Consider the following 24,544-nt stretch of genomic DNA (forward strand, 5'->3'; position numbering starts at 1 on the left):
CCCTAGAAACGAGATGTAAGTGGTAGAGATATTTCCACGAAAATACTATCACCTGGATATTTGAATTTTCCAGGAACTGGACTAAAAGCTGTAGCAAACCTTGTATACTTGGGGAATTTTTCTGTCTTTTTCCTTGAGTCAGTGCCCCTCTTTGGAAACTCACAAAATAAGACAAAGCTGCTTTACCACTTCATTCTTATAGTGCCTGTCATGTTATCATGATATGGCACTTAGAAGTAATTTGAAATTAGATGTTCTATTTACCACTTAACCACAGAGAAATTTCTACCATGTGAAGTCCAGAAGAATTCACTGGACCACAGCAGATCATTCTCATCTATGCCACTATTGTTCAGTTATGGAGTGATATTTAGGATAAGTGCAAACTATTCAAAGGTCTTACCACCTTCAGGAATTGGTAGCCAGAGTACAAAATATTACTCAGTTTCTCTTTTGAGTTTCTAACTCCCTTTTGGAGGCTGTATTACAAAAAATTAACTTGACTATATGAAGTTATACAGTATTAATAACTGTAAATGTTAATGATTCATTCAAAAAACTTTTTTTTCAGTTCTAGCACTATATGGTAGGTATTTGATGAAGTCTTGTGGCCAAAAGTGGAAAAGCAAAAAGCAAATGGTTGCTAACCTTACAGAGTAGAAAAGATATTAGACTCCTTCAAGTCCTTCTGATAAACTCAAATACTTTTTTTCAAATTTTCACTAATTACACATTATTTATAGTATTTCTACTACTATGTGAGTTTATCTTATGAAAAAAAATGTATAGTCAAATATTATAGGGAATCATATTGGAAGGTGACTCTTTATTCAGTCATGATGCAGTGCAATATTTTATTCCAGTCCCTGCTTAAAGACTGAGATGATTGCATATTACACAGACTTCCAGAAAATCCACTTTAAAATTATATCTTATGTAAATGGAAGACTGTTCTTACGCGATGGGTGGTATTATTTAATTCAGTTAAAATTGCTTTCTTTTTAACTCCGGAGCTTTGACTTAAATTAGTTTATCTTCAGGCTTTAGCATCTCACTTAAACCATTAGCATGCTTGTTCCTCAAGGGACTCCCATTTCTGCTTTCTCATTCGGAGTGTAATCCTATCAGAAATGGTAATAATACTTTGTACTTGATAATATCTTTCATCCAAAGAACTCTTGAACACTTTCAAATATGACCTTGTTAATGTTTGCAACATCAGTGACTGTAGCCAGGAGAGAAGGATTCCTTCAGTTTTACAGATGGAAAACTGAGGTGAAGGAAGAAGGCTAAGTTCTCCAAATGTGACTAGAAGAGGGACCTTTGGTGTGGGTATGATGTAATAAACATTTAAAAATGATGGGAAAACTAGAGAAACAGTAGCTGAATATTATATGCAATCCAAAAGAATGTAAGACTTTTTGAAATAGTATTTCTACTCAATACTAATAGTTAATTTTCTTTATAACTTTTCAATAATTATTATCTACTTTGTGTTCTGTGGTTTGCTATGCACTGAGTGCTGCAAGATACAAACTAGAATATAAGTTTAAAGGGGAAAACAGGTTTAAATTCTTCTGGTCCTTGCAGGCTAGGGGAGGGGTTATGGGCTTTTTCAAAATTTGCTGAAGGGATTAACAAAGGTTTAGGGCTTTAAAAAAAAAATCACTCTTAGTAGAATGTGAAATGGGGGATTTGAGAGAGTGAGGAGAGAACACCCATTAGGTTTTCTATTTTCAACATTGTGTATTGGGTGTTTTGCTCTTATCCCTTAATCACATGCTTAGTGGTTTCTAATCATAATAATCACTTCTAGAAATATATGCAGTCATATAGGAATAAGTAATTTTGAAGGAATTGAACTTTAGAGTAAAAATATGCTATTTTATTCATTCAGGAATGCCTTGAAAATTGCTCAACTTGGAAGAAAATATTGTGGATAAAGCATGTTTATTAGAAGTTGTGGTCTGCTAGAAAAGTTGTGATCTGTGCTCAGATAACAAGTAGAGGTGGGAAGAGGGTATAAGAGAGGGAGGGGGAGGGGCTAATAATCCATTATAGGCTTTCCGAAAAGAAAACCATAACTTAAGAAGGAAATATCTGCGAGAAAAAGGGTTTGTCTAATATGAAGCGTAGTGCCCTGAGTACCACGCAGTAAGAATGAGAAAGAAAAAGTTAAGCCAATTAGAGAGCCCATGTAGATAGCATTAAGGAATAGTAGAAAACAAAAGGCAAGTTTTGATGGAAGAAAGATCTTTCCTAAAATGTCAGTTTAAAAGAAGACAAGTATATTGCCAGAGCAATTTTAGAGAATACTAATGCAGCTACATTCAGGGTGCCTTGGATTCAGGAGAGAATTGGTTGGTAAATAAATTAGCAACTGAATACCACAGGAAGGCAGATGTTGAGTAATTCCAACTGACCTAATGATGTGCCAGTGAAAGTGATGGAACAGAGATTGGAGAGAAGTGATGAAGATGATTTGTCAAAAACTAGGAGACACTTGAATGAGGTTAAAAGTCAATAGCCGAGTTTTGAGTCATGATGATTGTGCAGGTAGCGATGACGTTATTTACAATTGGAAAATCAGGAAAAATTGATTTGTACAGTGCAGTGATTTGGGGTTGAAGTAAGTGTTAAATATATGGAGCTTAGGGTGCTGCTGAAACATACAGTGTTCAGTAGTGACAAAAACCCAGTGATCAGAAAAGAGTTTACTTAGACTAGGAAGAAAAGAACAGCTAATAATAAGTATTGAGGCATTTTATCTGAAATCTAATTTAATTCTCAAAATGTGTTGAACAAAGACTACTTAAACACAAGGATATCTAATAAGCAGACCTGAGATTTGATCTCCTTCAGTGTTATTAACTGACCCACACTACTCAGAAGGAAGTAAACATTTGATAATCGTGTGTGTGTGTATGTGTGTGCATGTATAGAGAGAGAGAATATGTTTCAAAATTGAAAGTATCTAATATCAAATCTAGGAGAAAACCTACACAATGTAGGAGAGAGAACTTTAATGTCAAAGAGCAAATTAACTTACAGAGTCTATAGAGCAACATTTCTTATATTCAATGGAAGATCAGTCACACAATATATTTGATGGTGGGAGGTGTATTACATATTTCATCAAATAAGTTTATAAGATACAAAATAAGCCTGCTTTTCCCTCATCCTCCCAAATCACAGTATATGTTAGAGCATTTAAGATACAGGGAAACTAACAAAGGAAGGTATTAATTTCGTTGTAGTTTAGAAGACGTTTTTTAAAAATTAACTTTAAAATACAGACTTGAACACATTTTTTTTAAATGAATGAATCGTACTTAGTAATAGAATGAAGATTAAGAAAGAGGAGACTCAAGCTATTAACATCTAAAGATGCTTCAAGTGATGGTTGTAGAGAGAAAATTACACTTTAAATCTGTACATGAAGATAAGGGGAAATAAAATGAGGAAAGGTCATAAAATGGGCAGAATTATTAATTTGTAGAATTAGAATGGAAGTGTAAGGATACTAGGTTAGTAACTGTGTGTTAGAATTACTATGGAGCCAGGACCAACCACAGACTTGCACCGGGGATCTGGCATGTGCAAACAGTGATAGGAATACTAGTCCCTGAATTATTTCTTCCTGTTTTAACCTGTTTCTTTTTTTATTATTTCTTGGTCCCACTACTTTCTAGTTTCAATCTTTAGAGTTGCCTAGAACTGAAAACAGTGCTTCAGTGTCTTTTGCAGGGTGCAATACATTTTATGTCTTTTGATAACATCATCAGAGAGCCTGGTTCCTTTGAATTTCAATCAGTTTTATTCAGCTTATATGAATTTTTAAATTCTAGTAATTATACAACTTTGTATGTGAATGAAACACCTTTTTAAGGGGAACTTTATAATTTTACTTTAAAATTTACATTTGTACTTTATTACTACCATTACTGACATTTAAAGAACTTTTCCAAATATTCATTCTGACTTCCTTTTTATTAGAGTCCCTAGTTTTGTGTGAATTGCAGATTTTACTTTTATGCATTTGATTTCTCCATTAAATATTAATATTAAAGTGAACTATATGAAGAACAGGTTTACCAAAGGCCACTAGAAATCATTGCCCAACCTTAATTTACCCAAGGATCTCTTTGGGTATAGCTCACTGGGTATAACTGTGATCCCTGTTAAATGAATTATCAATGTTGTTTTTATTTCTGCATTCTATCCACATATATGTCAGGATAAATATTATCAAAACCATTTGGAGTCCAGGTAAATATTCACTTCCGCATTTCCTGATTTTTTTTATTTACAAAGGAAGTTAATATTTTGATTCCATTTGCCTTTTTTAGGTACTAATGAGCCATCTTTTTATTGTTTCCAGAAATTTGCTTGTGCTTTACCTCTGTATTACTGCTATATTTTTCTAAAGATATTTCCTCTCTTTTAACAAAAAAAAAGTGTCCTTTTCCCACAACTTTGTTTTACTATTTTATTTGTGAAATAGTTTTATCATAGTTGCTTTGGTTTCTTGAGTAATTTACTCAAGTTTTTTATACTTGTTTCCAGTCATTGGATGGGAATAATTGCAGTATCTACATTATGGAATTATTGTGTGAGTTAAATAAATTTGAATGCTTAGAACAGTACCTGACACAAAGTAAATGCTCAGCAAGTCTTGGTTGTTACTGTTTTGGTATCCTAGTCTTGACTAAGAAGTAGGACCTATTTTCACCCTTAGTGCCAAAGTGCTTTTGGAATCTGAAAATTGTAGAGATACAAATGTTTCAGTTACTAAGTTTAAGGAGTGAAAAGGATGTACTGAAAACAGTATTTAATTATTTCTACACAAACAGCTTGTGGGAGGCATCTATACAGTTAAAAATATGTAATAACGAAGGTTTCTGTTTATCCATCCAAATTCTCAAAATAACTTACTGACTTGGAAGTTAAAATGCCAAGTATCAGATAGATAGGATATGATTTGGGGGGAAAATGGATCAATTCATAAAAGAGATGGACATCTAGACTGTTACTTCTTTTGTTAGGGAGCATAAATTAGGACGGTCTTGCTGGGCAGTGACTCAGAGAGACAGATGAGAGAAAAAAATGGGTGCTAAAAAAAGACCGGATTCTGTCACCACAGACTCTACAACCCCTTCCTCCACCAGGCTATAAAATGCTCCTTTATGACATGTTTCTTCTACTGTTTGCTTTGATATTTATTTCAACCATTTTCCTTTCTACATTAAAAAAAAAAAATGGAGGGCCTCCCTGGTGGCGCAGCAGTTGAGTGCTGGGTTGTGAAGATGTCTGCAGCCTCTGCAGCACCAGTTCGATCCCTGGCTGCTCCCCGGCCACCAGAGGAGGGTCCCACATGGCGCACAGACCTCTCCTGCTGCCCGCTGCTCCCCTCAGCAGTGTACTTGGGTCCTTTGCCTGCTCTGCTTCCCGCTCTGGCTCTGGTGAATTCTCTCACCCTCCCGCGCTTCTGACTGTACTCAGTGCTTGTATAGATAGATAGATAGATAGATAGATAGATAGATAGATAGATAGATAGATAGATAGATAGATAGATAGATAGATCGATCTTTAAAAAAAAAAAAAAGAAGAAAGAAATTCTTTAAAAAAAAATGGAGATCAGGGCCTCCCCGGTGGCGCAGCGGTTGAGCGCTGGGTTCCGAAGCTGCCCGCAGCCTCTGCAGCGCCAGTTCGATCCCCGGCTGCTCCCCGGCCACCAGAGGAGGGTCCCACATGGCTCGCAGACCTCTCCTGCCGCCCGCTGCTCCCCTCAGCAGTGTACTTCGGTCCTTCTGCCTGCTCTGCTCCCCGCTCTGGCTCTGGTGAATTCTCTCACCCTCCCGCGCTTCTGACTGTACCCAGTGCTTGTATAAATAAATAAATAAATATTAAGGGAAAAAAAAAAAGAGAGATGGCGATCATTAAAAAAAAAAAATGGAGATCAGAATGGAGAAAAAATGAGGTATAGTGACTGCACCCTAGGAGGTAGTCAGTTATCACTATGGGCTCGGAATCACTTGCTTCAAAAGTGTCAAGCAGGCTCTACCTTCTTGGGGTGGTACCTATGCTCTCTAGAAATCCTAATGCATAAGTAAGTCTTTAAAATCTGATTAGCAGTGCTTCATGGAAGCAACACTATTATATTCTGAAGGATTTTAATGATAACATAAACATAATAGCTAAAGAAAGTCAAGTTTGTTCAAGTTTTGTTATTTGATGTCACTGCAAATTCAAGATTGATTGAGGGGGAAAAATATGTTTCCACTTAACAATAAACAAACCTTGCCATTGGAAGTTCCTTTTGTGAGTGTTAATTCTCTCAAAGGAAGCTAAACTATAGAATGAAAGTTTTGATTTAAAGAAACATTCATTGATTTTTAATTTGTTAATATCACTGTCTTTAAACTGTTTTTAAAGGGGTTTGCTTGAACTTGTTTTTCTTAAGGTTGTGTTACTTTCACTTTGCTTAAGCAGGTGAACATTTTTACTTGTCTGATCAGATTTTACAAATGTTAGCCAGCAGGTATAAGTTACCAAGGCTTGGTTTTTAACAAGTGAACAAGAATTATGGAAAAGAAATGAAAACCCCAGAGTTTCACGTGCTTGTCTCTCTTCACATGTATCCCCAGCATGAATGCCATGGTGTGTAAGACAAGCCGCTGTTCTGAGGTCCCCTGATGCTAGACCCATATATGCCAACATACCTGCTGCAAACCTGGCAGGAGGACTCTGTGACTATCATGTGAAGGGCTTAACTCATCTCATCACTGCATGTGTTATTTCAAACTCAGTGTGGGTCACCCTGTCTTACTTTTATTCTTTTTTTTTTTTTTGTACCTATAATGTGTAATTGAACTATATATTTTTTTTGGAATGATGTGGTCAAATTCCAGACATTCCCTTCTGGTTTCAAGTTTTGTGGGTCATTTAGCACAGTTATTGGCTTGTTTCCAAACTTGCCATCTCCTTTTTGTTTAGTGTTGCTGACATTTTCATGAAAATTATCTTGTGAGTTTTCACTGGTACTGGGTGAGAGTAGCCACTGTGCCCACAGTAAGTATTGTTTAGGATGTAGAGGAAATTAAAGCCATAATACATCGTTTTCATTTGAAATAAAGTAATGGATCAAGTCATAAATATTAACTTTGAAATGTCTTTCTTTAATTGCTGTCACTGGGTAATATTTCTAATGAGAAAGCTTTCCGTAATCTTAATATATTTAGAGAAAGTTTAAAACATGTATTAAAGGCACATTATTACTAATTGTTACTAGTTGTTGAAAATCTTTTAGTTATAATTTTTAATACAAAATTTCCAAGTCAAAAATTCAGAATTTCTTGGATGTATTTTTTTAATGTAGGAATAGGAAACAATTAAAATTCAAAGAAACAGATGATGTTTTCTATTTATATTTTCTCAGTTATAAAGGAAAGTTGATTAGAACTAAGAAATTACTCTGTTTTCATAATTCTTAAACATTTACTGTAAGCTCCACCTTACCCATAGGACATTTTATAATTAGTCATTATAAAATGCAGTGGCTATTATAATTAGATATTAACACCTTCTGACCACTTGCATAACGTTTAACTACTTCTTAAGTTTAACCAATTATTTTTGCCTACCCATTTTAGCCTTTGTCAGTTTTAGCCCAAGAATGTAACTGCGATGGTTATAAATTATATTTAGTGTGCAGTGCTGACTTCCTTCTATATTAAAGAGTGTGCAGTAAGGCTGGTGCTGTTTTCTCTCACTTTGTCCACTACTGAAGTTAAAATCCACTTAGCCACAGTGATGCTATGATCCTATCAGCACTGCTTCAAAACATATGCCTCAGAGATTTTGCTATAATAGTACAATGGTAGAACTAATAGATGCCACTGTTTCAGTAACCATTAGAATGATATTGGCTTTGGACCATATCTTGGGGGAAAAATTAAACTGCCTAGGAATTGTTGCAAATAAATATTTTTCTTTTTATTTCATTCTATATTTCATTATAGCCACAAAAAGCAATGTAGCATTTTGGTTACGATATAGGATTTAAATTCTTGCAAATCTGTGTTGAAATCTCATGCCTGTCAATTGTGAGCTATGTGTCCTTGGACAGTGAATTCAGTTCAGTGAGCCATAGACCCCTCATCTACAACATGAAGTTGAATACAGGATGATCAAAAGAGATGTTATATTTAAAATGCTTAATCTAGTGTTAAGTGTACACTAATTTCTCAATTAAGGAAAATTTAAAAATTAAAAGTCTGTAATTCATCACATAATATCCCATTTCTCTTATTTTTTATAGAGAAGGAAAACTTTTTTTTCTAATATTTGTGTAAGTTATCTAAGGCTCTGTGAATTGCATTGACATAAGTTAGATTAAGAGAAATACACACAAATTTAATGTAAGTTCTATGTGACTCAGGAGCTTTGGAAATCCTATGAAATGATTAAACTTAAGTGTTTTTATACTGCATTTCATGAATAGTAGGAAGATGTAGAAAGACATTAGAAAAAGGTATGAAATATAGGTAATAAACTGGAGAAAACACAGTCAGGCTGATTCTTCTGGATGTCTCTCACTATCCCTCTATTTTCAGAGGGAAGGAAACTCATTTCTTCAAGGTGTGAAGATGGCACCTCTTATAAGGAGAGAAGAGGAAGGCCAGAGAATCCTTCCTACAACTGCTGGTTCTCATACTCCTGCAGCTTTAAATACTTAGTATGCCAAGGTGCCATATTTCAAGGTGGCATATTCAAATCATTCATAAGCCACACAGTTCTGTAGATAATATCACTATGTGAGCATGCCTGCTGCTTATTTAAATTGAAGAGATGGCTGCCATCTGCATGGAGGCAAACACCTAATTTTCCCACACATTTTTTGTTTCCATTTATCGCTTGACATACCTAATTCCATATATACATGTGTACTATGTTTCTGAAAATATGGGTGCTTTTAAAATTAACATTTTCCTTGATGACAAAAATGACTATCAAGATTGTCCATTAAACCTGGGTATCAAAACACTCAGACAGTAGAAAATGATGAGGACTGATGTTGCAGCTACTGCAAAGTACCCAGCTCATTAAAAAGTAATTATATATACATGTAATGATAAGACTTTATCATTATTTAGGTATGTAAATATGAATGCATATTACTATATCACTTGCTTGATTCTGGAGCCTACTTTTGCACTAATAAACATACTGTCATTTTATATTAATTATACCAGTAGTTAATGGTCATTTGTGCTCATTTCCTACGATGAGGAAACATTTTGGAGCCAATTATGCTTGTATGACGAGCACTGAGTGTACTCAGTTTTTTTCTGTATGTTCTTCCTCCAACTATAAATTAGTTTTTATTAACTCATCATTATGTTCATTAAGTCGATCAATCAGCAAGTATTTATAGTGTGCCCAATGTTCACCAAAGCATATATTCTGCTGCCTTTAAATTACTTATATTTCAGGTTGCTTGCTAACTTACTATTAGATTCATTGACCTTTATCTAATTCTAAGTTTAAATTATATTCTCTTAGAAACTTAAAAGTTGCAAGGGCTTATTTTTCTGTACCTAAGTTTGTAAATGAAAATATATGAGTTGAAATTGCAAACATTCCCTTCCCAACTCTTTCAGTACTCTCTATACAAAAATTCTGGACTCCATTTAACTACACTGAACTACAGTGATTTATTTTAATATGCTGTATTTTAAAAGTTCAAGAAATAAGAACCTAAAGAATGAAAATGTCTTGCATGTAGGAAGTATTTTAATAATTTCTTACAATGAAGGCCTATCTAAGCACATATTCTCTTATCAAAATAGGAATGCCTATAGTTTAAAAGAATGCTATTATACCACAAAATAAAGTAGGGGGGGGGAAGAATTATTAGCTCTGTCAAAGCCATACTCATAAGGTTGGTCTTAGCTGCTGTGAATTCAGCGTCCATGATCCAAGCAATTTATCTTTCTCTTTACCCATTGCTATGATTGACATAAGAATAGACAGAATCAGCCACAACAAATTCTAGTTTTCCCTTTCTCTGCCTGCCATAGGAGTTCTGTGGAATGTGTAAATTTTAGACCTCTAGCTATAATTCTTTTCTAAACTTTTCACTGTCAGCTGCATGTAACTGGAAAGGATGCTACAAAAATAAGCTAGTTTTAGTGCAACAGTAAAAAAAAAAAAGGAGTGAAGAAAAGCTGACAGATTAAAATATCTTCCACATTGTCCAAAATGGAAGTAATTGCTAAATAAATATAACATTCAATATTATTAGAAAATAGAAGTTAAAGATTAAGGTCTAGATACTGTTTTATTTATATAGCCACCCACACCCACATACACACACACATACCCCCACACACACAGAGGACATGCCACAGACACTCAATATCTCCTTGGCTCAACTTTTATTTCACTCATACCCAAAGTGAACTATTTTGTGGACCCTCTGGTCTACCTCGGCTACCCAAACAGAATGCCTTCTATTTGTCTGATAATATTTTGCCAGACCTCAAGCCGATAGCTTGCTTAGATGGCATCCAGCTCTCCTCAGACTGGTGAAGATTGTCCTCAATCACTAGGGAGGAAGAGCCCATGCATCATTACCCCAGGTTTATATTTCTCAGGGATCTGCGAAGAATTTGCTGCCTCTTGTCGAAAGTAGCAACTTCAGTATACATTTTGACTTACCTTCTTTTTCTTTATTTTTCTCCCTGACCTTTTACTCTTGTTTCTAGAGTCACTTTACAAATAAATTACCTGCATTAAAGTTCTTGGCTTAGCCTATACCCTTCAAGGATCCCATATTAGGACAGTGTACTATGTAGGATCATTTGAATTTATGTTTGAGTAACTCACAACATGTAGGCATCATGAGTCAATAGTATTTACCAACTATTTTTTAAGCATTTAGTGTACTATAGAAATATTACATAGCTCTTAAAAAACTGACTTAACAAAATATCCACATTTATCTTAACACCTTTCTTAACATTTAACATAATATCTTTTTGGAGATAATATGGAGAATATCTGTAATGTTGCTGGTGATGTAAGAATGACTTGTTTGAAAGAGTCGAACTACATTGGAAGGAATCTGCTGCTTTTCGGCATGACATTGCTGAATTTTTTGTTAAAATGCTAATTCATTAAAGTAAGTCTTACTCTAACTATTCCAAAATGATTAACTGTAGCAAAACATTCTTCCTAAGACTAATTTTCAATGAAAAGTACAAAAGTTGTTAAAAAACGTCATAGACAAGGTAGGATTTTACTCTATATTAGATGATTTTACTGGAGATTATGAAAGTCAATGTTAAATGATCAGTGATAGGTACAAGGGCATAGACACAGGAGAATAATTATGTTTCATTCCAAAAGAGATGTTTAGAGAGAGAACAACCTGATAACCAACTTACTTTTTCATGGGTAAAAAGGAACGTTTATGTGCCAGAAAGCAGTGCACAAAAATGAAAGAAAGCAAGACCTTCATTCATTTTCAGAAACAAATTCAAATATATAATAATAAAAATTCTCATATTTATAATATTTTATATTATAAATTTATAATATTTTACTTTTGCTGTAGGTGTGTAAGATATATTGTATACCTGTTTTTCAGTTGTGGGCATGATCTAGTTTCATAAACATCACTTTTTCATTCACTGTATTGTTATAAACAAGGGTAAAGTAATCTGACAAACAGAACTGGGAGAGAGCAGGTTGTATTACCTGTGAGCATCTATTCTAGCTGTTACATTCTTGTTACATTCTTGACTAATTAGTCACAATGGCTTTAGTGAATCAAGTATATGTGCCATGACCATAAGCATCTTCTGTAGGAGGTCAAGGACTGTAAAAGAAAGACTTTGATGTCTTTTCATCCTCCATATTATTGACTATTCCTGATATTTTTTATCCTCAATTATCAGCTTAAGAATATAAGAGTAAATTTGCTTTAATTTTGTTTGCACAGATGGATATAAACTAAGTTTGTTAATGACCTTATTTTTCTATGATAAATTTAAAAAAACATCAAATTCACATCATAAAATTCAAACAATTCAGCTGGTTTGCCTCTTTCTATACTGAAAGATTTGTATGGCTCCAGAAACAATAGATTAAAATCTTTTAAATTCTTAATATACCCTTCAATGACTCCTTTTTATATATCTCCAAGTACGTATCAGAAATATAGATCCGGTAGTATTAAACTGCAGTTTATTAACATTAACAAAGTAACATTGCTGCCAGGGGGTGAAAACAAAAAAGAAAAATAGCCTATCTCTCTGCCTTCTTGAAGTTTGCAAGACAAATGTATACCGATTTTAAATGAAAGTGAACATCAGTAAACTAGACAGATTTATTGAGTTAGCTGGTAGCAAAATGAGCTTGCTTCATTTTCACATACTTTTTCTGGTAGTAAATGTTTTAATCTATTGATGCCATGGAGAAATGCTACATTAGCTATAAAACAGAGAGAGGGCACTGTTCAGTGACAGGACCAATAATATGTATAGAGCAGTAAACACTTTGCAAGAATTTAATGGCCCAGAATTCAAATAGACAATATATATAGTTTGCTAAGCAGAGAGACAAGATTCATAAAAGATGCTGATTCTTCCAAATGCGTAAACTTAACTTAGGATATTAAGACATCAGATTTACAGACATCAGTAGAAGAAACTATGAGTCAAAAGAAGGAAATCAAATTCTCTTAACACTGCTGCAAACCAGAGTTTTCTATTCTTTTCTTCCTTTCATAGCATACACATTTGATTTTTACTTTCATTGCTAAGGAGTTAGTTAAAATTTTTGGCACAAATCTCCCTTCTTTAAGTGGGTTGGCTCCATAGCACATAAAACCTCTCCACAGTGAATCTATGCTACTTGTAATCTATAACAAGTAAGATTATGTTAGAGAAAACTTGTGAAATGAGATTCCATTGTTTGTGATTAGAGAACTACTTCCAAAGAGTTTTTATTTGTGGCAAATCAACCAAAATTCACAACTTGAGATTACATTCAAAACATCATAAACTTGAATTTATTTTTCAAATTTACTGACTTTCGAAGTAGGTGTCAAACTGTTGTGTTACTTCATGTTCTGGTTGAGAAGAATTTGTCAGTATAAACTAATCAGGAATCTTCTTTAGAAACTAAGTAGATTACTGATGAGCTTAAACCTTGGAGCCAGGTTTTATTTTTTTAAATGTTAGTTCTGTTTCTTACAAGGTTTGTGATCTTAAGAAATTAACTTAATTTTTCTTTGTCCAAAAATTGATTCATCTGTAAAATAATGAAAGTATGGTTAAGAGTTGTTTTGATAATTAAATAAGTTAATAGTAAAGGTGTGCACATACTAAACATTAAGTAAATGTATACTCAATGCTATGAAACTTTTAGCTTCAAATTTATGCATTTTACTCTATCGTATTTGAAAATGCCCAAAAATGCAAGCTATTTTGTTTTCATTGATCTCTATTTTAAACTGTAGAATGATGGTACAAAGTATAGTCGATTTTTTTATTAATAGTTAACCTAAAATAATAAATAGATTTACTTAATATCAAAATCATATGCAGAAAATACTTATTTCAACATAGTAATTATTTTGTCTACTTATGCACTTTTTTTTTCATTTTCTTATGCTTTTGGTAAATGAATATAGCAGTTATTGAAGAGAATCAAAGAGAAAGACTACCCCCCCCCATTGTAACATAACAAATTTAAAATATTTATTGAGTGACTTCTCTATTTCAGGCACTGGTCTATATGCTGGGACACAGTAGTTAATGCAATGAAGAGAGACTCTGAACATATACAGCTAATTTTTTAGTAGATGAATAAAATTGTATTATAGAAGTCCTGAAAAATATGGTTTCTATTTGAAACTTAAAAGAGCTTTTAGGTTTTTTTTTAATAAACTTATATGGTAAGTAATGTCATTTATATAGTATTTAAATTTATACCTAAAAACACAAAATTAAAAATTTAGCAGAAATACAATGAGTTTAGTAGGTATCAGCCACTTTGTTTTATCTACAAATTTATTTCATTAAATATGTGAAAAAAATACCTAACAATGTTACAATGTTTAGAGTTCCTCCCTCTGTACTCTAAATAGCAAAGTCATTGTTTATGACCCTTCCACAGATAGCTTTTAAGAAAAAAACAAACAGTTGGGGGCTAGTTTAAATAGGCTACAAAGTCTGGTGCCAGTGGTCCAATAGAGAAAAGAATAATGTGATCATTCATTTCATTCTCTAGAACTTCCTTTCCTCTAATTTGACACATTTCACTAAAATAAACAAAAAAATATGCTTAGTAAATTACTAAGCAGAGAGGAACTGGCTGAGTATTATAAAGAATGGAAGGAAAAGTGTTTCTGTTCATTTTAATTTTATTTTAAATTCAGTTTCTTAGTTTTTGGTGCTCTATCGCACTATATCCATTTGAAAGGTCGCATTATGTGCATTTGAAAGGTTCTCTGCTTATCATTTCTCTTTACTACTTTGACCTGGCTAATGTATAATTCTTTTAAAGAATTTTCATTCATTTTGTCACTGCCTTTCAAGGAAGACTATAAATTCATAAGGAAAACAAATAGGGAATAATATGCAACTGTTCCTGCGGGCATGCAGTTCTTGTGTCAAATATTATAACTAAATTGTGCACAGGAAATAAGAAATTATTCACTATCTGATTAACTATGTTTGTCTAGGCCAATGGAATTCAGCTATTGCATTATCACAGACAGAAACAGATTCCTATGAGCAACTGCTACTTAAGATTCGTAATTATTAACATGCTTTTTTTTTTTGGCCTTCAAGTAGAAAAGAAGGTACCAAATAGTCTTATGTATGTCAACTTCTTTTCGGCCTATTCAATTCTTCTACACCTGCATTTCTTCCATTTCTGTCAAATCTTGATGTAAGTCGGTTACTAGCTTCTTGCATTTCAGGTGACCAATGTCTGGAATATGACATTGCTCTAAAAGTATATGAAGAAGGCCTCTTATCTAAAAATAGATCTTAAATATAGACCTCTGAGTAGAGATTTTTAGCAAAAATCATTGCAATACTTTTTCAAGATAAGTTATTATAGGTATCAATATGAATCTTATAGTATAAATGTTTTATTTGTTGAGATCACAAAGATCTCTTATTTGAGAGTAGGCCATCAAATGATTTTCTATACTTTATAAATTGAGTGGACAAAGCAGTGTTGACATTTGGAAAGTAAGAGTGGGAGCTGAGAACTCTAGTTCCCCCTCCACCCCATCAATGGAATTTTTCAACAATAATATGTTGCCTTGAAAGCTAGTGATTCAGCACTTGAGTTCTGGTGTCAGAGACTTAACATTGGATCCTAGGTCTGCAACTTATCATTTATTTAACTTCTCTGAATTATAGTTTCCTTCTTTGAAACAATAATACTATTTTATAGTGTTAATGTGATTATGGAGTAGATAATGCATGTGAATTATTTAAAACCAAAGGCCATCAAGTAAGTAGTAAGTGCTTAGTTTTTTCTCTTTGTTGTTGTCATTACCTTCTTTTTTTTTTCTTTACTAGGGAACAGAGCATAGAAATTAAAAGTGCAAGCTCTGAAAAGAGAGAGACAGAAAGAAAAAGAGAGAGAACACTAAGTGACATAATCTGCATATGGTCCACAAAGCTTAAATTATTTATGATTGGTCCCTTTGCAGAAAAGTTCACCAATCAGGACTAGGAAAATTCTCTTGCCCACATATTATGTTGTTGGAATTGCATAGTAACTCAGTGTGATTCTGGTAAATAAAGAAGTATTTAGGAAGGAATGTAGAACCTAAAGATGATTTGGGCATAAGTAGGAGAAAACAGGTGTGAGATATTCTGAACAGACAACAGAATGATCAAAAGCTGAGAAATCAATCTAACTGTGGGTTACATGAAATAAAAATAAACTCAAATTATTTTGTAAAATTGAAATAGAAGGAAAACGTTCAAACACATTCCATGAAGTCAACATTACCCTGATTCTGAAACTGCATGAAAATCTCACAAAGGAAAAAAACAAATGAAAAACAAAACTGCACCAATATATCTGATAGATGCAAAAATCATCAACAATGTCTTAACAAATTGAATCCAACAATACACTAAGGAAATCATACATCATGATCGAGTAGGATTTATTCAAAGTACATAAGATCATCCAATATACATATATCAGTAAATGAGGTGTACATAACTGTGGGATACTATTTAGCTATAAAAATATATTTATAATCCAGCCATTTGCAACAACCTGGATAGTCCTAGACAGAATTGTGCTTAATGAAATAAATCAGACAAAACACTCATGGTTTGTAGAGAAAACAAAGAAATGGGTAAACTAAATAAAACAAAAATGAACTTAATCTATGAGACTTATTAATGGTTACCAGAAGGGGTGGGGAAATAGGGTCAGCAAATCCAGAAAATGGGGAAAATGATATCGTGAAGGATAGGTTTATACTTTTAGCAGTGAGTTTAATGTATTCACATGCTGATTCTCCAGGAATAATAACTGAAACTTATATAATGTGATAGTTACTTTAAGAAAATAAAATGAATAAATCATTGTGAAGAATATGGTTAGTATATAAGGTTGGTAAGACATACAATTAGAAAAATAGAAAAGGCTTCTTTTGCATGGTATTGAATTTAAAAATTTAGAATTTGTTCTATATGAAATGGCATTAGCATCTCAATTTTATCAAACATCAAAAAACTGAATGAGGGCCTCCCGGTGGCTCCGCAACCGCGCCGGGTTGCCAAGCAGCCCGCAGCCTCTGCAGCACTGGTTCCATTCCCGGCTGCCAGGCGAGGGTCCCACTTGGCGCGCAGACCTCTCCTGCCGCCTACTGCTCCCCTCAGCAGTGTACTTCGTCACTCTGCCTGTTCTGCTCTCCGCTCTGGCTCTGATGAATTCTCTCACCCTCCCGCGCTTCTGACTGTACCCAGTACTTGTATAAATAAAATAAATAAATCTTAAAAAAAAAAAATTACCTTTAAAAAAAAAACAAAACTGAATGAGTAAAAAAAACAAAACTGAATGAGTAAGGATTTTAAATTTACTTTGTAAAAGATTCCCTCAACATGTATCGGAAATAATGTGGCATGTGTTTTTCTACTAATGAATTCTAAAATTAATTTCCTTTTGCTTTCTGTTATAGAAATCATATTTGTATTACTATTTATTTTTATTAATATCATTGCTTTTAGACTAGCAAATTCAGTCCCAAGTTGGTTAGGGTATTTGGAAGAGTTCTAAAAAAAAAATAAACAAGTATGTAGTAGCTTTTCAGATTCCTAAGCAATTACTCAAAATATCAGGTCTTTTCCTTACTAAATTAATTTGTAAGACATTAAGAGCACTGACAAAGACATAAAGAACAATATTAGGTATTATTCCATCAGAAATAAAGTAACTTGACTTCATACAGCTTCTAGTTTTCATCATAAATACAATCTGGATAAGCATTCATGATCTCAAAACATGTAAAATTAAGTGAATAAAAATATCACCTTAGTTAATAATGTGTTTTTAATACTGTTAAGCATTCAAAAGTAAAGTATAATTTTGAGCTAATATCTTAATTTTCTTGCATCATTTTTCTTATTTTTAAAATGTTGGTGAAGATCAAACATCAGAAAAATTTCCAACCCTCCATGCTGGGAATATGAAAGATTCTCCTAAATATTAATATTTACTATAAGATCTGTATCAGTATGAGTGACTTTTTTTTTTTTTTGGCTTTCCAGAAGTGCTCACCTAGACACTACAATAGAAATAAGTCAAAAATATATTTCTTGAAACAAACAGATGACATTTTCCAGAAGAAGTTTGATTTTAGTCAAACTGCTTTGCCTTGTGTTTCTACCTTCAGCTTTTCTGAGAGCTATCCCTCTTTCTGCCATTACTTCTCAGCTGCTTTTAACCTCCTTTCACACGTTCCGATGCCATTGAAAGCATTTTAAAATAGTTTATCATTGGTATATAAATACATGAAAAATCATTGCTTACTAGACTGTGAGTTTCCTTAAAGCAGAATCACATCTTCTGTAACATATTCATAATAGTATCACCAAATTCAACGTATCTTTGAGGATTGAATAAAATGATCCAGAGAATAACTATTCACATAAAACATGTTCAAAAACTGTTAGATATTATGATTATTATTATACTTGTCTCTCTGTTCACAGTTATAAGGGTTTTGCAAACCCATTCAGTGGATATCATATATAAAGATGCATGTGGAGTCTCCTACTGTGAGGGGACATGACACAGCTTTTGTTTTTTTTCTGTTTTGCAACTCTAAGTGCCATTTGGCTGTTGCATAGTAGTGAAGGATACAGCAAGGGCATATCCATGAGGACCCAAAAGTCAACACTTTGTGTTACCGAAATTAACTTGAAAAGTTATTTTTGCTAGCAGCTTTTACAAATAGATTTTCAAGGGGATAAATTTCTATTAAATGTACATTATATATTTAATATATTTCATCAATAATATAATTTTCTATTAAAAGGCTCAATAAAAGTTTGAAAGACATTACAGGTCCATCAATGAAATGGGAAGTATAATCAAAATAAATGGCAGTCAGTTTCTGCAGATTTAATAGATGTAGTATTTAAGTGTTTATATTAGAATGTGACTATCGAAAGCATCTTATTAATTATTGACATTTTCAGTCTACAAACTCCAGCATGAAATTCATCCTGATAATTTTATATAAAGCCATTGTTATACAAGGTGCTTGAGTGGCACTTTTTTTTCATGATACACGGGTATTATTTGAAAATAAATTTAGAAGCTGAGCTGCAGAGATTACCCCATCATTCATTAAATAAAGGATTAGTACTTTATTTATTGAAAGAGACAGATGTTCATCAGAATATTCAACATGCAGTATATAAAAAAAACTAATTAACTTCACAAACCTTTTTATTTTATTTACTGAAGTGCTTCTTTATTTTCTTGGTTACGTGAAATGGAAAAGATAATTTTCTCTATTTCATTATAAGAATTAATGGGACATGAGGTATTAAGCACAGGTTTGTTTCTGGTGATAAGAAAGTTTTGTTTCCTTAGCTAAGAAATGAGCAACCCTTTTTCCCCTTATTATTTCATCTTTGGCAAGATGTTTTTCATCTAGCTAATCTCAGGAGGTGATAATACTGAAAAGGAATATATCGAATCCTTTTCTTTAAAAATACCATACTGCAGTTCATCAATGCATGGCAGAATAAGAAACAATAATTGAGTTTTTCCTTTGTGCTGGATGCTAGAGATGCAATAATGAATACAATCAAAATTTAGAGTTGAAATCTAGCATTCCCACTTATTAACCAGAATTCAGATCATAGGAACATCTACCTCATAAGTTTGCTTTGAGATGTTCAGTTAGTATTACATGCAAAACTGTAGTGCATTGTGTGTCATATTATACATGCAAAATGAATATTCTAAAATAGGCATGGTGCCTGCCTTCACAGAAATTCCACTTATGCTATTTAGCAGCTTTAAAGTGTGCTCATACATGAATTTGGTGACAGAAAGGAAATGGCAAGCAAGAACAGTTTCACTGAGTTTACAAATTGAGAGCTAGTGTGTGATATTATGCAAATGATGGACCTCTGGTACCTACCATTCTTGATCTCATTCAGCTCCTTTAACCTTTTGAGTTTCAATTGACTCATCTCTTATGGAAACAATGCATAACTTATTACAGTGTTGCTTAAAGAATTAAAGCAAGTGATTCTTGTGAAAATATTTTGTTAAATTATAAAGTGCTTTATAAAATGCCAAGTATTATTATGAACTTTTGATTGTCCACTTATAGATGACTTTCTGGATAATGTACCAGCAAATTTTCATGCAAGATATTTTTATTACTACTAACTTAAATTGCTTTTCTGCCATATTCCTAACTGCCCAGCTAGCCTGTGATAAGAGTACCCAAATGTATTATAAGCCAAATGTAACCAAGAAAATAATTCTGTTTAAAGTACTACTACATTTCAATGAAAATGTTTGTTTATAAATTATTCACTATTCTATAACCATCTTATGTTCCCCCTAAGTATCTTTTTTATTTATATATCATAGAAATTTAGAGGCATCATTGGATTATAACATGCTGCTTATTTGAAACATTTAAATTATGGAAAGGAAATGTGTTATCTGGCTTACAGTTTAAAAGAAAAGAAAATTAAATCTGCATTAGAATTAGATACAATTTCATAGTTCTTAGTTATGGTACTACCAATTTTTGGCATGCAACAATTTTATTTCTCTGTAATTTGCAATGCAATTTTAAAAAGCTTGGCAATCCATGCATATGCTCTCTCATCCATACCTTTTCTAATTAAAGAATCTATTCAAAAGTATTGCATATGGTGCAGATATGGGTACAACTAATAACATCTTGTTTTTCTAAACAATAACATATATTATATCTCTTTTATATACTCTTGGGGAATGAAGGGAACTTTTACTAATCTCTTTTTTCCTGATTCTTCCTTTTATACAGAATAAAATTACCCTTAGTTTGAATTTGCCATTTACTCTAACCACAGGATATAGCTTATGACATTACGTTTGACAAAGAACAACAGTAAAATCACTTTAAGGAAATATATAAACGTATTTATAGAGGTTGAATGGACAATAAAAATAGTTCAGGGATTAAAAGTGAAGAGAGAAAAGAAGATAAACTGGCTCAAAGAGGTTTGGAAATGAACAATGACAGTTATAATGTCAGAATTCAGGATATTGGACAAGACTAAAAACAGGAGGTCCTAAAGAAGTTCTAGCACTGATGTCATCATGCAATTCATTTATTTATGATCTCATTACAGAGAAGAGAAGGGAGTATTCTCAGCCTATGCTTTTAGATGATCACAGGCTGTTTTATAGCAACATTTTTTTCTTGACAATATAACCCTCAAGACCGTCTATATGCTTTTTCACCTTTTCTTTTTTTTTCCTTAAGTTTTACATTTAATGACTTGGAGATACAAATTGCTCATAAATTTTACTTTCCCCCATCCATGAAAATAGCCAGACATTAAGCAGATAATGCATTTCACATATGGTTATATATAGTAAACATAGATTCTGTTGTTCACTTTCCCTTTTTGATTATGTGCTTAAAATATCTACAAACACAATCACCTTCATTTGGATTATGTATTATTACAGTAACTGTTTACTGGGTTTTTATGTGCCAATCACAGGTGAGGTTTTAGGTTTTAGAGTACACATGACATTTCTTGTATCCTGACAAGTTGTTTTCAAGGAAGAGAAACTTCTAGAATTAGACAAGGGTTGGTTGATGCTAAATATTGCTAAGCTTTTAAATAACAAATTGTTTGCCTTGCCAGTTTTTTTGTATGGAAATGTGTGTGTTTGTCTCAACTGTAGGATTGTTTTACTTCAGTCTTGAAATAGCAAATAAATGACCAATGAGCCATGGTCAGTCATGATGTAGGCAAGACCATAATAATTTTCTCCAAAGTAGAACTGCCTGGTCCTAATTTTGAGTTACCAGCAAGTAACAGAGGCAAACTTTACTTATGCTATAGCTTATAACAATTTTTCTGAAAATAGAGTATTGGAAGCAAAATTTTACTAATGATTATTGAGAAAAAATAAGTAAATGTAGCTTGAGATATAAAAATGTCTTTGAAAAATGTAAGATAATATTTACAGTAATAAATATCATATACTTTTTACCACGTCCCATCTTCCTCAGTAAGTATTTGTTGAAGAAAAAAGTGTCATTAGCCAAGAAGATAGGACATTTGCCTTTAAAGATTGCCTAAGAGTTTTTTGTGAAATAGGATTAGTGTTGTTGAGTGTATAGTTGTGTTCTAGAAATTGAATGCCTCAACATATAATTCTCAAAGTATATATATTTAGAGCTATTTCAAAGAACAAAATCAGTCCTAGAAATTCCCTAGTGGGCAAGTCATTGAAAAATGCCCACTTTAGTGTGACTTCCCACTTCCAACATCAGCTATCACTGTAAAGTTCCCAATTCCAAAATTCTAAGACTATTGATTAAATAATTTTAAGCTACTTAATTATGTATTTTCAGTCATCAATTTTGACTCAGGTTTGTTAGCATTTTAAATATGGTATGAAATTACTTCTTAGATAAAGTTTTTAACTGACCTGTAATGAGACATATGCTTTGGTAAAAACTCAGTTACTGAATAAAGATTGAGAATAGTGATAAATTATAAAAGTATAATTGAGTTTTTGAAAGACCAAGCAAAACTGTAAAAATAAAATTTGTAAATTAGTGCAATAAGGAATCTAAAAATGATAGTGACATTTTCAACTTTCTAAGCATAACTTTTAATATATGCCAGTTCGTTCTTCTAACACATTTTATATTGGGGTTTCAAAAAGTCAATGGAGAGAAATGAGTGTGATTTTGACAGTAATTAAAGACATGAGCTTAGGTGAGAGCAGAAAAATCACACCCGAATGTAATTTCCCAAAACAATATCTCTCCCTTGTTTCAAAACTTTTCTAGAGTCTTAAATCTATTTATTATGTATATTTCATTCCATTCCTTCCACTGAAATTATCTCAGATTCAGATAATTTGCAATCTGTGTTTTTTGAGTTTGTTAGGAAAATACCTTTTCTCTGACTGTTCCTTTTTATTCTTGTGATTTAGGAAAATTGTGTGTCATGAGATAAATATTTATAAAATAGAGAAGATGTCGCTTACTGATTTTCTGAATATCTTATGTAGCTTGCCCCAAATTCTCCTGACTCGTATTGATTAGGATCTGAAAAATAATAATTGAATTGAAATTGAGAAATACATAGCTATGCATGTTCAAGGATCTCAAATTACTCTTACAAAAGTTTATAAAAGACTTAGCTAAAGAATTTGAGAAAAGGTCACAGCATATAATTAGTTCTATTAATATTCTGATAACCGATTTTTCTCAATGACAGCATTTTTGCACAATAATTTAAAATATTGATAAGTGGGAGGGAGAGAAGTTGCTTCAGTAATTGGTCTAGATCCATTTTTTCTGGGTGAGAGTATGCCCACTAACAGGTAGCCTCATGATGCACATTTCTCATAGGACTGACAAGCTACAGAAAATCTCAGACCTTTGAAAATGAGTTGAAGTTTCTTCTAAAGATATCAATTCTTGAGATGGGTAAAAGCAAGACAATTATTTTTAACAGTGGTATATACTATAATATTTTATAAATGAGACTACCCAAACTATTTGAAAGCTTTTTAAATATAATTTACCTATCTGCCTTTCAAATGGATATATTGGTGCTATTATTATGAAAATTGTATTTTCTATGTCTATAGTTTAGAATGGTATATTTATCAATCTTAGCTTAATTAAGGTTTGCTTTATTTTTCCAAGTTTATACTGTGTTTGTAAACTTATAATATTATTGCCTGAAAAATATTACTAGAGGAATGAGTTTTTTAAAACATAATGTTAAATAAAGCAAGTATGAGTGAAATAAATTATTTGCTTTCAGTTTGGAAGAGGTGAATAAAAAGTGCTTGGCCAATACCGTACCATTAATCTATTCTCTTTTCTCCTTTCTCTCTTTACTTCTCTCTCTCCAATAGAAGTGGAACAAAAAGGTAATTAAATACCTTTCCTAAATTATATACTATTTTTAGGCTAAGTTATTTAACAGTTTAACATCTAGTTAAAATAATTTTGTTATTAATTCTTATTTATTTTATGAAAATTTATTTACTACTTCTGCTGCTCAACTTCACTGTAATCTGTTGTGCTGACCAGTGCTAGTTTGATCCTTTTTTTTCCTAAGACAACTTAATAGTATAAAACTTTTAGTCATGTATTTTATTCTTCTTTGCATAGAAATCCTGTATGTGGTAATGGATAGTGATTGCTTTAGATTTGCTTTTATTTCTATAACTAGATAATTTTCCTTAACTTTGGTGTGGTTTCCCCTATTATTTTAATTTTTTGCCTACTGGGAAAAAAGGGGAGATGGTTTTCTGAAATACCTGAATTAAATTAGTAACCAAGGGCTGGTTATTAATTAGCAAAAAGTTTATATACAGTTTTGACAATGTCTAGCTGTCCCTTATAACAATGATCTTAGAATCCTGACAAATTCATCTAATCATAAATATTACTGAGTATAAATTGGTAATAGCCCACTCTCCTTGATATGGAAGAATTTGGTAGTCAACTTCTCCCCAAAGCTTTTCATTTCTGAAACAGTGAAACTTTGGGCATTTTTATGATGTATTTCCCTTTTTATTAACTTCAACTCCTAGTTGAGTTTCATCTAGATTGTTTTCTGTTGGATCTAGGATTTTAGTTTCTGTTAAAGAGTTAATCACCAATATCAAAAAAGTAATATTTTAGTCATTAAAATATTGATCAACATCCAAAATCCTTACAATAACTTCCTAATTTTTCCACCCAAATAAACTTCTAATAATT

General features: G+C 32.5%; 1 protein-coding gene across 21 annotated transcripts in view; it reads left to right on the forward strand.

Moving 5' to 3' along the window:
* The window catches only part of ADGRL3 (adhesion G protein-coupled receptor L3), a 766,591-nt gene that overhangs the window by 442,150 nt on the left and 299,897 nt on the right, over positions 1-24,544 (forward strand). For 19 of the 21 annotated variants that reach the window (XM_054688025.1, XM_054688026.1, XM_054688014.1 and 16 more), the window contains one exon: positions 23,692-23,706. The exons of the other annotated variants lie outside the window; for them this stretch is intronic. In XM_054688025.1, the coding sequence (XP_054544000.1) occupies positions 23,692-23,706 (15 nt within the window). The remainder of the gene's footprint in view (positions 1-23,691; positions 23,707-24,544) is intronic. 21 annotated transcript variants of the gene reach the window in all.

Source organism: Talpa occidentalis, unplaced genomic scaffold, assembly GCF_014898055.3.
Source record: "Talpa occidentalis isolate TD23 unplaced genomic scaffold, MPIMG_talOcc4v2.1 talOcc4.6, whole genome shotgun sequence".
NCBI lineage: Eukaryota > Metazoa > Chordata > Mammalia > Eulipotyphla > Talpidae > Talpa > Talpa occidentalis.